The following is a 16,175-nucleotide window of genomic DNA, read 5'->3' on the forward strand; positions in this document are numbered from 1 at the left end:
CCACTACAAACCTGACGAGAAAAGGCCGCCCACCAAAACTCACAGACCGGGTAAGGAGAGCATTAATCAGAGATGCAACAAAGATGCCAAAGATAACACTGAAGGAGCTGCAAAGATCCACAGCAGAGATGGGAGTATCTGTCCATAGGACCACTTTAAGCTGTACACTCCACAGAGTGGGGCTTTATGGAAGAGTGGCCAGAAAAAAGCCATTGCTTAAGAAAACATGTTTGAAGTTTGCCCAGCAGCATATGGCAGACTCCCCAAACACGTGGAAGAAGATCCTGTAGTCAAATGAGACTAAAATGTATATTTTTGGCCATCATGGGAAACGCCATGTGTAGCGCAAACCCAGCACCCTGAGAACACCATTCCTACAGTGAAGCATGGTGGTGGCAGCATCATGCTGTGGGGATTTTTTCATCTGCAGGGAAAGGAAAGCTGGTCAGGACTGAAGGAAAGATGGATAGCACTAAATACAGGGCAATTCTGGAGGAACCCCTGTTTGAGTCAGCCAGAGGTTTGAGACTGGGACGAAAGTTCACGTTCCAGCAGGACAATGACCTTAAACATACTGCTAAAGCTACACTGGAGTGGTTTAAAGGGAAGCATTTAAATGTTTTGGAATGGCCTAATCAAAGCCCAGACCTCAATCCAATTGAGAATCTGTGGCATAACTTGAAGATTGCTGTACACCAATGCAACCCATCTAACTTGAAGGAGTTGGAGCGGTTTTGCCTTGAGGAATGGGCAAAAATCCCAGTGGCTAGATGTGCTAAGCTAATAGAGACATACCCCAAGAGACTTGCAGCTGTAATTGCAGCAAAAGATGGCTCTACAAAGTATTGACTTTGGGGTGGGGGGTGGGGGGTGAATACCTATGCACACTCCAGATTTCTGTTTTTTCATCTTAATTATTGTTTGTGTCACAATAAAACAACAGTTTGCACCTTTAAAGTGGTAGGCATGTTGTGTAAATCAAATGGTGCTCACCCCACAAAAATCCATTTTAATTCCAGCTTGTAATGCGACAAAACAGGACGAACACAAAGGGGGTCAATACTTTCGCAAGACACTGTAAATAATGCCGCTTTTCCACTACAAACGCGGCTGAGTTGGGCTGAGCCGTGCCGTGCTGAGTCGAGCTGAGCGGGGCTGTTGGAGTTGCATTTCGACTACAACCGCGCTGAACCGTGCTGGCTGGAAGTGGGTGGACACATTGGGTGGAGTTAGCGAAAGTGGGTGGACGTCAGGTGATGTTGTTAGGCGGCGCAAACAGTGACATCAGTGACCTTTTAAGCGGTAGTCTCACGACCCGGATAGTAAACAATAAACATGGAGGACATGGTGTCGTTAGTGTTGCTGGTCTTGGTGCTGTGGCTTGTTGTCGCCGACAACGCCAACAGATACTGGCAAGAGCGTATAGATGAGGCGAGGCGCATAAGGCTTCATAATTCTCGTAATTCTCCTTCTTCCGGGTTTACGGTGTTTACAGATCCCAGTGTGCTCGCGGGGCGTGTGTGGGCGTGTGTGGACACTCCTCCTCACCAATCAGTGCATAGGGGAGTGTCTCCTCACGCCCCTAGCCTCACTCAGCTCGGTTTGGCTTGCTTCAGCCCCACTCCAAAACCGTGCGAGTTTTGGGGGCTGAGCAGGGCTGAAGCGAACTGAGTCGTGCTGTTCTTAGATAGTCGAAACGCGAGCCGTGTCGGGCTGAAGTGAGCTGAAAAAGGGTAGTGGAAAAGGGCCATAAAAGTGACTTGTCAGCATGTTACACATTTACCTTTCTGATGTTTGATTTAGAATTTTCAAAATTCGAAACCTTCCTGTTAATTTCCAGTTAAATTTTTTTTTAAATCCCACATTTTCAGTGTGGTCTCAGACTTTTGGACCCCACTGGATATTGGGGCGGAGCTGCCATTGGACTCATGGTTGGCTAATGTCACACTAATGGGCAGGGGAAAGTAACGAGGGTTAGGAGAGTAATGTGATCCCTCCTACCTATGGAGCATGGTCTATTTTGCTCTTTTGGGTTCTGTTGACTGTGGCATTGTTGAGCTTTGAACTAGTAGTTTCCTGATTACACTTTTCTATTGTGCCTGCATGTCTTTTTTTTGTTTGTTTGTTTTTTAAACAATTTAGACAAAAATAAATGTTCAGGTATATGTTACTTTGGGAAGCGCTGAAGTTTTGTCAGTATTATTAAAGTCCTAACATTACCCACAATACTCTCGTAATAATATTAGGCTACGTTCACACTGCAGGCTGAAGTGACTCAAATCCGATCTTTTCGCCCATATGTGACCTGTATCCGATCTTTTATTGACAATATGAACGACACAGATCCGATTTTTTCAAATCCGACCCAGGCCGTTTGGATATGTGGTCCTAATTCCGATTCCTATTCGCTCTTTTCATATGCGACTTCAGTCTGAACCGCCAGGTCGCATTCATCCGACTTACACGTCATCAACAAGCCACAAACGTCACTATTCTGCGCTGAAGTAGGCGGCGGGTCTCTCAAAAAAGTTACAACAACATGGCGCATAATCACGGGCGCAGATAGAGGGGGGGACTCGTCCCACCCAGATTTAAATTCACCTCGCTCGGTCCCCCCCACTTATAGGGAGGAAAAAACGTCTATGCTGTCTTTCTTTGCATAAGGCAAACCTCACGGAAAAATCAAAAGACTAATTACCATTCGGTTTATTGAGGTGCACGGCAGTGTATACATAGTTGCAACAACTCACATAAAACAAAACAAAGACTGATATTCGGTTGGTTGAGCTGCGCAGACTGCACAGGTTGCGAGCTCGAGCTTGGTTGCTATGGTTACTAACAACAAGTTTGACAGGCATATCGGGGTTGGGGTTGGTTTGCTGGCAGCTTTGTCCCCCCCAGTTCAAAAAATGTATCTGCGCCCCTGCGCATGACATCAATGCGAGGGACGCTTCGGGCTGTGAAGGTTCTGAATCTTCTCAATGGAAGGACGCAGAGGTTAGGGAGCTGATTTCCATTTGGGGGGATACAGCTATTCAAGCTAGATTGGATGAGTCATACTGCAACCGGGCGGTTTTACTTCCGTAAACATTGGCCATGCTCACTGCGTGTGACGTCGTCGTATCCTGCAATGCGCATGCGGAACACTTTTAGGTCGCTTTTCGTTCATACTGAGGATCACATACAAGTCGCATATATTTGTTAATGTGAACGACCTCACAAAAAAATCGGATTCCACAAAAAAATCGGAATTGAGCATTAAGCCTTGCAGTGTGAACGTAGCGTTATATTGATACATTGCCCAGCCCTAATGAAGGGAGGGTTGTTGTTTTTTTGTATGCATTTGTGAATTTTTCTTATCAACCTGACCGTAACCCAACTATGTAGTGAAGCATGGAGCACAAACAGACGAGTTCTGTATGTGGAGTGACATTATGATAAGATACTAAATAATGCTGGCAAATAGAGTAAGCTATTCATCACGTAGCCGAAGATAATTTTAGCTCCGTACGATTGCTTTCCCAGAACAGTTCAGCACTGGAGCTGAGGTCCATGTTGATAAGAAATTCATATTCATGTTTATTCCCTTCCCTAGACTGCATTAAGAAACGTTTGGATGAATATTTATTTGTATTTATGTGTAATTCTGCAGTTGAAATTTCTCGTCTGAATTTCATTGAACTTCTCTTATAAGGAAGTATGACACATTGTGCAAATAGTCTCTGCGTTACTCATTGAACAAGAACAAGCCCTCTTCGTGACATGCCCCTTCACCCTTTTTTAGAGATACAGGAAGAGGCTGGAGCGCTTAGCTTAATCAATACATCCTTTCAGCTCTCGCCCGTTCTGGTTCCGTCTGCCTTTGGAGATTCCTGCTGCTGTAGACAAAAGACAGACTTCAGGCTGTGCATGTGGGTGCATGTGTGCGTGGACAGTTGGGCGTGGCTGCTCCATATTTGTCAGAAGGCTGGTCACATGGGCCACCGGTATCCAAGCACTCCGAGTGAAACAGAGAACTTGGCTCAGATAAGCCATTGCACGGAACAAGGAGTTGCTTCCTGAGGAAGAAAAACGACAATAAGAGAGAGAGAGAGACAGACAGACAGACAGAGAGAGAGAGATAAGGAGTAGGAGCCGTGCTCGCTGAGAAGCACATGCTGTAAAAATGCCCACAAACTTCACGGTGGTCCCCGTGGATGATGACAAGAATTCAGTTCAGGAAGAGAGCACGGATGACAACGTCCTGAGAGAGGAAGATGAAGACGCTGCAGGTGAGCCCTTTACGCACAGTCTGTGGAATTTTCTAGAAAACCCAGTCTTCTTGCAGCCACGCTGATCTTCTTGTGGGATAGTATCTGTGATAACTTCCTGCTGTCAGTCTTGAAAGTGGTGACAAATAGAGCATGCGCTCAAGAACTTCTTTTTTTTTCGATCTCTTTCACACTCTTGCGAGCAGAGCATATCTGAAGGGTCGCTCCTTGCGTGTTTATCCGTTTATGCTCATACTTTGTGCATGCATGCATTATCTGTCTTCCACTGTATGTTCTCGTGGTGTGGTGGTCAGCAATATTGTAATCGCTTTTTGTGTTTTTCCAAAGTAGTATTAACACGTTTGGAAGGCATCACCTATTATTTGGAGTACATGCTTTCTTGCAAATGGAGTTGCTACTTTAATATTTACTAGTACAGCCTGTTCCAGTGCTACATTGCTGTTGCAGTGTTATCGTCTATATGTTGAGTCAGTGCTCGCTGAGAGCATACGGATTGCACGAAAGGTCATTGGTTTCATCTGTTTAGCAGCGTTCCAACTCCTAACAGACTCTTTTGAGCCAGTCCTGCAAACAGTTTTTCATTGTTCCAGTCTGTTCCTGTTAATTGTAACATGGTGTGCAGTTACGCTTTTATAGACTCAGTGGAGAAGCTGAAGTCTTGTCGAGGGTTATGTAAGGTTAAATGACTGGCAGGGTCCTGCATTGTGCAATGCCTGTTTTTCTTCCCCACCCCTCCAGTGAGTGAATTCAGACACTGGCCAGTTCTATTGATCGGCCTTGTAGCTTGCTATCTGTTGGTTGCCTTTAATGCGAGTTGACAGTCCACCTATCAGTCATCTTAGCAATGGAGTTGAACTGTTTTTTTTTTTTTTTGCGTCCACCAGTTCAATCTCATGCTCAGCTGCTCATCTATGAAGTGTATCAAAGTATCCAAAGCTGAACTTCTTCTTGATGTCAACTGTATTTTCACAAAAGGCTTCAGAGAAATCAAGAAGATACGCCTCTTTCTCTCTGATTGTGTACTGCAGCAGAATGATAGCCATCTGTGTCAAATTATTTCTGAGCTCCACCCAAAGAAGAACCTGAAATTAAGTGTAAACTCTGATCAAGCTTGTAGTCCAGAATCTTATCTCAGGGTTTTGGTGGGAGCTTTAGTTGTAATTGAGTGTGGCCAACAGAAAGATCTCTTTATGACTTTTTATTTTGTTTTTTTTGTTTTTTTTTGAGAGTCAATCCATAAAAAGAGATTACCCAACACCAAAGAGTCAAATAACATGTTTTGACAATAGGTGACATTTTTATGATTATTTTCTTTTATTTTTTTGCAATAATGGTTTCAGAGCTGGCATTCACAAGTGGCCTGTTCAACCTTGTTTCTTTATTCTGTCTATTACACAGAGGTTATTGGCAACCAACTGAAGACCTGAAGCCAAATCTCTGTTTTATTTATTCGATTTAAGCCATGTTTATTCATCGGCAAATGATTTTATCCGAAGACCCTGCAAAGGAGGCAAAATACAATTCAAAGACCTTGATGAACTTGCTACGCTTACACCTATGCCTTGACGGCTTTTTAAAAGCCTTTTAATAGATCAGTATCACAGTACTTTGGAAGTATACTGTTCTGACCTTTTGGCAAAGATTTGTCCATGATGTTTAAAGGAATAGTCCACCGTACTTCCATCATGAAATATGCTCTTATCTGAATTGAGACGAGCTGCTCCGTACCTCTCCGAGCTTTGCGCGACCTCCCAGTCAGTCAGACGCAGTCAGATGCGCTGTCACTCCTGTTAGCAATGTAGCTAGGCTCAGCATGGCCAATGGTATTTTTGGGGGCTGTAGTTAGATGCGACCAAACTCTTCCGCGTTTTTCCTGTTTACATAGGTTTATATGAGCAGTGATATGAAACAAGTTCAGTTACACAAATTGAAACGTAGCGATTTTCTATGCTATGGAAAGTCCGCACTATAATGACAGGCGTACTAACACCTTCTGCGCGCTTCAACAGCGCATTGATACGGAGCTCAGATATCAATGCGCTGCTGAAGCGCGCAGAAGGTGTTAGTATGCCTGTCATTATAGTGCGGACTTTCCATAGCATAGAAAATCGCTACGTTTCAATTTGTGTAACTGAACTTGTTTCATATCACTGGTCATATAAACCTATGTAAACAGGAAAAACGCGGAAGAGTTTGGTCACATCTAACTACAGCCCCAAAAAATACCGTTGGCCATGCTGAGCCTAGCTACATTGCTAACAGGAGTGACAGCGCGTCTGACTGCGTCTGACTGACTGGGAGGTCGCGCAAAGCTCGGAGAGGTACGGAGCAGCTCGTCTCAATTCAGATAAGAGCATATTTCATTATGGAAGTACAGTGGACTGTTCCTTAAATGCATTATTTATATTTCACTGAATATCTGGGAGTGGTTTTACACAATATTAAATAAAAGTGTTTAAAAATAAGTTGTGCTGGTTTTAGGCCTTATTGAAGATAGAAAACTATTTTGCTTCATATCAATAAATGACTGACTTGTCAGATAGAACCTTAACTTGTGAGATCTTGATTAAAGGTTGACTTCATTTCAGATCTTTCAAGTGTAGGTCGTAAAAAGGATTTTCCCTGCCACCTAATTATTTTTGTTTAATGGACCGAAAGCTACTGAATTTAAATCACAGACTTCCCGTTTTAGTAGTTGTTTTTGAAATAGAACAATTAATGAATTTAGAGCCGCGTGGCCCTATATTCTCCGCTAATTTTTCCTGCTTCACCATGACCCGATTCAAGATACTACATCATGCATGACATGGTGGGCTTTCCCTGTTCACGCAAGGCATTGTGGGATACAAATTTGAAACAGGAGAGAAAAATGGAGGACGTGAGTGTGCGAATGAAACGTGAAAGACCGACTACAGTAACGGAAAGTGAGAAGAAAAGACGTTATGTTGCGAAGGAAAGGAAACGCAAGACCAAACTAAAAAATATTGGTGGTCGGCGAGCACCTCGGTGTGATCAGCTGTTCGTTTAGCGACAGAATGATGGAACTGTCAGCGCACGTAATGCAACACTGTGGATGCTGCATGCCGTAAAACCCAAAAGAAGAAGAAGAAGTAGAAGGTAAACGTGCACATGTGCACACGGACTTCCTCTGTTTGCTTGACTGCATGAAGCGAGCAATTTCATGCACATTATTTGCTGGGGAATTCTCTCAAATTAAATAATTTCCCAGCCACAGAATGGCCTGATTTTTTTTGTGAGATATTACAGAAATAAAAATATATCACAATGACCAAATTTCAGAGGGAACTAAATTTCACCGATTTTATGCAATCGACAGACCGTCTCGCTTTAAGATTCAATGTCAGATTATCTCTTTTGGTTATTCCTATTAACACTGGGTAAGTGATCCCCACGAGCATTTGTGCACGAACTGTTCCTTTATTTGTCCTTTTGTCTGGGTGTGAATACAAGAAACAGGATCACATGCCTCAGAACGCACGTTTGTGTAAGATGAGATAATGAGGACCACTTGTCATATTGCAACAGCTCTATAGAGCAGGGTTTGACGTGAGCGTTAAAGTTGAGTACATTTTGTACAGATCATGTTGTCTGTGGGAAAGAAAAATGACCAGGAGTTGGTCTGCTGGAAAACATACAGATAAGAGGTGAGAAGCTTGTGATAATAGAATTGATTATAGAAAACTACACAAAGCTTGAAGGTTTCCTCAAGAGAGACAGAGCAAATAAACTGTCAGGGTGCCAGTGAAAATTTTGCTTTGTGAAAGCGAGACAGACTTTCGATTTCATAAAATCCGTGATATTTAGTTCCATCTGAAAATTGGTCATTGTGATATATGTTAGGGCGGCACAGTGGTGTAGTGGTTAGCGCTGTCGCCTTACAGCAAGAAGGTCCGGGTTCGAGCCCCGTGGCTGGTGAGGGCCTTTCTGTGTGGAGTTTGCATGTTCTCCCCGTGTCCGCGTGGGTTTCCTCCGGGTGCTCCGGTTTCCCCCACAGTCCAAAGACATGCAGGTTAAGGCCCGGTCACACAGCGCTTTACGGCTTTATCACGGCCAAAACCCGTCAAAAAGTGCTCTCCCGTGAAGCAGACGATATTGTTCGTGTTGATGTCGAAGTTAAGACGTGTTACAGTCGATATACAGACGTGACAGGATGCAGGGGAAAATCGGAACGGCGTCGGACGCGGCAAAAAGTTTTGGACTGCTCAAAACTTTAGACCGCGGACAACCACGGCCGGCACACGTGGTAAAGACGTGCAACACAGGTGAAAAACACGTGATAATCAGTGTCCCGGCCGTTATTAAAACTTGGGGAGACGTGGTAAGACGCGAAAGTTTGGCGGTCTATCACGGGCAGAGCACGGTCATCGGACGGGTGTTACGCGTTGGTATCACGGGATATAGCGTGTGTTTAGCGGCTTATCACTGAGAAATGGATTTTTCCGCGTACATAGCACTGTCTAAGCCCGTTAAACGACGTCTCAAACAAGTTCTAAATTCGATTGATCACTGTCTAATCACTTCTGCATCACTTCTGATTTGCGGCATGTAAATACCGTAATTTTCTGAGACCTCGGCACTTGCAGTCTAGATGTCAAGGGGTGAACATGAACCCTCAACGCTGTGATGTCCTCATCTTAATGCTCCAGCACCAACAGAACCAACTGATACAGGCTCAACATATCCTACCGCTTTTATATGCGCAGCAAGCCGCTCTTCCAACGACGCTGAGCCGCGGTTACCCGTGATTTGGCAGTGCTATGGCAGTGAAACAGCCGCCGACGGCCATACCCCGTACAAAGCACGGCAAAGCCAAAATTGACCAAAAATTACCACTTACGACCACGTCCACCAGATTTTTGTATCTTTTTGTACGTGATATAGACGCGGAGTGCTGTGTGACCGGGCCTTTAGGTTAACTGGTGACTCTAAATTGAGCGTAGGTGTGAATGTGAGTGTGAATGGTTGTCTGTGTCTATGTGTCAGCCCTGTGATGACCTGGCGACTTGTCCAGGGTGTACCCCGCCTTTCGCCCGTAGTCAGCTGGGATAGGCTCCAGCTTGCCTGCGACCCTGTAGAACAGGATAAAGCGGCTGGAGATAATGAGATGAGGTGATATATGTTTATTTCTGCAATATCTTAAAAAAAAACCCAGACCATTCTGTGGCTGGGAAGTTATTTAATTTGAGGGGATTCCGAAGCAAATAACGTGCATGAAATCGCTCGCTTTGTGCAGTCAAGCAGACAGAGGAAGTCCGTGTGCGCATGCGCAGGTTTACTTTGACCGTGCACTGACAGTTCCATCATTCTGCCGCTAAATGAACAGCTGATCACACCGAGGTGCTCGCTGACCGCCGAGATTTATTATTTTGGTCCTGCGTTTCCTTTCCTTCGCAACATAACGTCTTTTCTTCTCACTTTCCGTTTTTCATGTTTCATTCGCACACTCACGTTTGCCATTTTTCTCTCCTGTTTCAAATTTGTATCTCACAATGCCTTGCGCGAACGGGGAAAGCCCACTATGTGATGCATGATGTAGTATCTTGAATTGGGTCATGGTGAAGCAGGAAAAAATAGCGGAGAATTTAGGGCCACATGGTGCTAAATTCATTAATTGTTCTATTTAAAAAAACTAATAAAATTGGAAGTCTGTGATTCGAATTTAGTAGCTTTCAGTCCACTAAACAAAAATAATTATCTGTCGGGGAAAATTTTTTTATGACCTACACTTGAAAAATCTGAAAGGCAGTCCAGCTTTAATGTTTTTGGTGGTGTTTTGTTGCTGTTTGATGCACTTTTGACTCTGCTTCGGGCTCTTTTGGGCCTATTTTTGTCTTCTTTTATGTTTTTATGAGCTGTTGTGGTCTTCATTTCGGCTGTCTTGGGCTGTTTTCGGTTGTTGCTTAGGTGTGCAAAATGAAGTACTTCTCTATATTGTCCAAGTGTGTGCTCAGTGCTGTTATTGACTGTACAAAGAGTCTTTTTTGCCACTTGCCATTTGCTGGGTGTGTCATATAAAACCGTACAAAACTGCAAAATGGCATAAACATCCCGGTTCAGATATCGTTGCAATCTGTGCTTGATTATTATACGTATTTTCCTGACATCTGTGTTCAATGTGGACAAAAAAAGCCCTCTTTTGAAAACATGGATTAGTGCGGACATGATCTCCCTCTGAAGAATAAAAGAAAGAGAAAAATAAACCAAACAGTGAGTTTAACTGTACTGTAATAATGTTCTGATAGAACGGACAGTTATCACACGATTAGGCTTCACACTGGTGCTGTTAGACTTTTATGCCGTTTATCCCAAAGATCATCAGTTCTCTTCAGCTCTGCGTTGAGCCAGTCTTTTACACTGCCATATGCTTCCTGTTTTTCACCTTTTCTCCCCTGGTGTCAAGTTTTCTAAATGGTCAACCCCCACAACCACTGGCTTTTTCCTGGTTGGTAACTGTTGCTGGTTTGCGTGTTTCTTGCTCTTTTCTGGTATTCAGTTTACGGCTCAGTATTTGCATGCACTCAGATTTCCCTTTGTTCTGATTGACCAAATATCCCTCATCAGTCTATTGTGCTTTCCTCGTGACTTATCCAAAAGTGTTCAAGGGTGTGAGGGTTTCTAAGCACTTGTTCCTGTCGAACCTGTCCTGTGTGTTTTTATAACCCCGTATTATCTTTAGCAGGCTAAGGATATGTATATGTGTTGTATGTATCAGTGTTTAGTCTGTCTATTTCTTATCTAGAGTGTTTATACTGTTTATTTCAGTTATTCTGTTTTTATTTATTGCATTGCCTGTTTGCACCGTGGGTCAGAGAGGACTGAAATTTCATCTGTGCTGTATGTCGAGCATGTATCGCATATTTGACAATAAAGTTGACTTGACTTGATACAGGTCTTGACATTATTGGCAGGTGACTCACAGCACAGACCCTCACATTTCTGCTTCTGTTTACTTCGACAAACTGCACAATTTATCACATGTGAACTGTTCTAGCACGATTTGCCTCGATTTTCTCATTCTCATCTCATTATCTCTAGCCGCTTTATCCTGTTCTACAGGGTCACGGGCAAGCTGGAGCCTATCCCAGCTGACTACGGGCGAAAGGCGGGGTACACCCTGGACAAGTCGCCAGGTCATCACAGGGCTGACACATAGACACAGACAACCATTCACACTCACATTCACACCTACGGTCAATTTAGAGTCACCAGTTAACCTAACCTGCATGTCTTTGGACTGTGGGGGAAACCGGAGCACCCGGAGGAAACCCACGCGGACACGGGGAGAACATGCAAACTCCACACAGAAAGGCCCTCGCCGGCCACGGGGCTCGAACCCGGACCTTCTTGCTGTGAAGCGACAGCGCTAACCACTACACCACCGTGTCGCCCCTGCCTCGAGTTTATATTACAAATTTTCCAATTTTTTTTTTTTTTCTCAAGAAAGTCAGTAAAGATGAATGGAAGTCCGTCATGCAGATATTCTGGAGATATTTTGGCACAGCAAGATGATCAAAAGTTTGGCAACCAAACAAATAGATCATGGAGAAGCTAAAAGATACTTTTGCTTGAATCACTGTTTATTCCAGAAGTCTGTGTCCATCACATCTTATCATCTCATGTTTTTAAGTCAAGATGATAACTTTAGCCAACTCGTACATACCAAACCTTGATAAATATTTTTTAGCATATTTTCTTGTTAGTTTGACTTATTTGGCTTTTATTCATATTTTGTAACCGACAAATGGAAACCCAAAACACAGTTCTGATAAATAGTATATTGCACTTATATATATATCCATCCATTATCTATAACCGTTTATCCTGTGCAGGGTCGTAGGCAAGCTGGAGCCTATCCCAGCTGACTACGGCCAAGTTTACATTAGACCGTATCTGTGTCGTTTTCTTCGCGGATGCACTGTCCGTTTACATTAAAACGCCTGGAAACGCCGGGAAACGGGAATCCGCCAGGGTCCACGTATTCAATCCAAATCGTGTCTGGTCCGGTGCTGTGTAAACATTGAGAATACGCGGATACGCTGTGCTGAACTCTAGCTGGCGTCGTCACTGGACAACGTCACTGTGACATCCACCTTCCTGATTCGCTGGCGTTGGTCATGTGACACGACTGCTGAAAAACGGCGCGGACTTCCGCCTTGTATCACCTTTCATTAAAGAGTATAAAAGTATGAAAATACTGCAAATACTGATGCAAATACTGCCCATTGTGTAGTTATGATTGTCTTTAGGCTTGCCATCCTTCCACTTGCAAGTGGTAAGTGACGCGCATGCCCGACATGCACTGAGATCACACACACAGCGGCTCAGTCCCAAATCACTGCTCGTGCACTTCACTCGCGCGCTCTGTGAGCTGCGCAGGGCCGGAGTGCGCACCCTCCAGAGGGCACTCGCTGTTCAGGGCGGAGTGATTTGGAGCGCAGGATGCCTGCGGAGCCGAGCGTATCCGTGTATTGGCGTTGCTATGTGCACGTGAATCGTGTATTGGCGTTGCTGTGTGCACACTTATCGTTTTAAAAACGTTAATCTGATGATCCGCTGATACGGTCTAATGTAAACCCCACCTACGGGCGAAAGGCAGAGTACACCCTGGACAAGTCGCCAGGTCATCACAGGGCTGATACAGAGAGACAAACAACCATTCACACTCACATTCACACCTACGGTCAATTTAGAGCCACCAGTTAACCTAACCTGCATGTCTTTGGACTGTGGGGGAAACCGGAGCACCCGGAGGAAACCCACGCGGACACGGGGAGAACATGCAAACTCCACACAGAAAGGCCCTCACTGGCTGCTGGGCTCGAACCCAGAACCTTCTAGCTGTGAGGCGGTAGTGATAACCACTACAACATATATATATTTTTTTAATCAGAGTAGTAGAGCACAAAGTGGTGTTCAAACAAAGTGTGTTGCACACAACATAACTAGTGTCATGTTCCTCATTCTGGGAATTTTCTGATGAATCATCGACATTCATGCCCTGTGACAAATTTTTCAACCAATATGCAGTTTTATCACATGATACCTATGGAAATGTGGCAGTCATTTAAGATTGGTGTGGCATTTTGTGAAATGACATTTGAGGGAAAAGAAAAATGTGTAACATAACAGAAAAGTTGAAGTGGGTAGCATTGCTGTCTCGCAGCACCAGGGTCCTTTGTTTGATCCTGAGCTTGGGCTCCTATCTGCCCAGACTTTTCTGTGTTCTCCCCGGGTCTATGTGGGCTTCCTCCCATCTCCCAGAAACATTCCAGTAGGTGGATTGACTGCACTAAAACACGTAGTTGTGCATGATGCTGTGTTATGGGGTGGTGTATTATCCAGAGTGTGTTTCACACTCAGTATTTCCAGTCTAGGATCATTATAGCGGAGCAAAGCTCCATACTTAAGAGAATATGTGACGTGTCGGCCGAAATGAATCCGAGAAAATCGCAAAAGAAGCATTAATTAATTAATTAATTAATTAATTAATTAATTAGGATTCGTTTCGGCCGACATGTGTCTGTGGATTCCATGACTCGTCACATATGGTAATGCATTGACCTGATTTTTGATGGCTTTTGCGACTGAATGACATCCGTACATACGTATACCACCCCAGGGAACCCGATCGTAAGTAAGGCAACGTATCTCATAAACACTTGACCACCGGACAATGAAATTTGTATCTATATTTACATAAAATGGATGGGTTTTTATCCAGCACTTATGTTTAATTCGCTTTTTTTAAATATAGTGGGATTATGTACTTTTTTTTTACAGCATTACTGACCTCCAAACAACAAAACTACAAATTTACAAGACATGCAAATGCAACAAAACCACAAAACAAAAACAAAAGAGGAAGGTCCAAAAGGGTAGGCGCAAACAGGACTACTTCCTACTCACTATACTATATAGAGGACTATATAGTGAGCTCATTGGTAAAATGAAAAAATGCTTTCGGACACTAGTCCGTCGCACTGGTTTTTACATCATTACTGTCGCACAATTAAAATGTGCCAGCTCGGTCGGCTGGTGGGTTTTCAAAATAATAAATACATGAATGTGTTTTTGTGATAAATCCATATTATACTGAGCGTATTTCCCACATTAATAAATACAAAGTACCTGCATCTTTCAGTTTTTTTAAAATCAAGGCTGAATACTTTCTTCTTTGCCGCTGCCTTTTATTACGGTAAATCAAATTTGAGACTTTTAATTTGATTTCTTTCAGCGCGACCGCAATGCATGATGGGATATATTGCTTTGGTTAGTGACCATCGTTGTACACTACTTTTCGTGTTGTATTGTGGTGCCATGCTCCGCTCCGGACATCCACTCCGGAGATTACGAATCTTTCACGCCAGTGCCAATCTGAATCCGGAACGGGAATTCCTTCATGCCTGCATTCACTTCCTGGTTTTCTCTTCTGTTATAAAAACGCCGTTCTCAGACAGGAACTTTGCCAGAACGTCTTGCTTTGCTTCTGGCTGTTTCTGTGCCTCTGTATGTTTCATGGTTGATTGCTCAAGCTCATTTTTCTATTTTATGGTTTTTGCACTAAGGGTTTATTTCTAGTTCATGGTTTTTTGCTCTAGGGTTTATTTTTTCTTGTTTTTGTTTTTTTGTCCTCGCACTTTTTTGTTCTTGCCTGTTTTGTGTTTTTGTCTAGTTTTCTGTCTCTTGTTATCTGGATTATTTTTGCCATTTGTTTTTGTCCCATTTGTTTACCCTTGTGCCACGCCCTTTTCCCTGGATTAAATCTCTCTATTTTTTTGATTACTGTCTGTGTTCTTGTGGATCCTTATCTCACCACACCTCCACGACCCCTAACATTGTGGGATACTTTGAATGCACTATATAGGGTGTAATAATTCTCACTAAGGTTTTGGACAGCACTACAAAATGGTGTCCTCACTATGTAGTGTCCTATATAGTGAGTAGGGAGCAATTTCGGACACAGGGCTAGAGTCCCATGCAAGGCTACTAAAAGGTTAAAAATCTCGAAAGACTTGGGCAAAAGAAAAATACAAGGAAAATCTATTGTTGCCAGTGGCAACCACAATTACGACAGAGGCTCCATGAGCAAGGCCTGCCAGTATCAAAAACATTAAATAATTGATCCTTGTACACATTTAGTCAGGATAACCTTGAAAGACTTGAGACGAAGGAAATTCCTAGGTGTAGCTAAGTTGCATATGAGGTTTCAGAGTTTAGCAGCGCAATTGAAAAAAGAGGACTGAAAAGTAGTGGTTTTACAAAAAGGTGTTTCTAAGTACTTCAAGTATTTCAAATCAAATATACTTTATTGTCCCTGTGGGGAAATTTTTCTTGGGCAAAGTGCTGCAACAGCTGCACAAATATACAAAATGGCAAACAAAGGACAAGCAATACACAGAATAATACAGTATGACAAAGAATAAAAGAATACTATATATATATATATATATATATATATATATATATATATATTAGTGCTGTCAAGCGATTAAAATATTTAATCGCGATAAATGTCGCGACTGTCATAGTTAACTCGCGATTAATCGCAATTTAATCGCACATTTTTGTCACATGAAAAACCATTGTAATTCTCTTATCAGCATAAAAAAGTGAATGGGCTTGCTTTGTACCAATGTTTTTTTTGTTTGTTTTTTTTTATTGCAGAGCATAACACGTCTTGTCACAGCCACTGACATCCATAACTTCCATATTAGATGAGAAAACCAAGGGATGAAAAATAAAGTACATATCACTGTGAAAATAAAAAAAGGTTTTATTTTACTCATTAGTTTCTTTTGAAGAGAAGTATTTGCCATAAAAGAAGAAAAAAACAGAGATAACAAAAATAAAAACATTCATCATACGTTCAAAAACGTTCATCAT

General features: G+C 42.9%; 1 protein-coding gene across 4 annotated transcripts in view; it reads left to right on the top strand.

The window, feature by feature from the left end:
* Positions 1–3,833: 3,833 nt before the first annotated feature.
* The window catches only part of slc12a7b (solute carrier family 12 member 7b), a 150,547-nt gene continuing 138,205 nt past the window's right edge, over positions 3,834–16,175 (top strand). For 2 of the 4 annotated variants that reach the window (XM_060922449.1, XM_060922450.1), the window contains exon 1: positions 3,834–4,271. In XM_060922449.1, the coding sequence (XP_060778432.1) occupies positions 4,166–4,271 (106 nt within the window). In that variant the 5' untranslated portion in view covers positions 3,834–4,165. The remainder of the gene's footprint in view (positions 4,272–16,175) is intronic. The other 2 variants (XM_060922451.1, XM_060922452.1) reach the window with 1 other exon arrangement.

This window comes from Neoarius graeffei, chromosome 5 (assembly GCF_027579695.1).
Source record: "Neoarius graeffei isolate fNeoGra1 chromosome 5, fNeoGra1.pri, whole genome shotgun sequence".
Taxonomy (NCBI): Eukaryota; Metazoa; Chordata; class Actinopteri; order Siluriformes; family Ariidae; genus Neoarius; species Neoarius graeffei.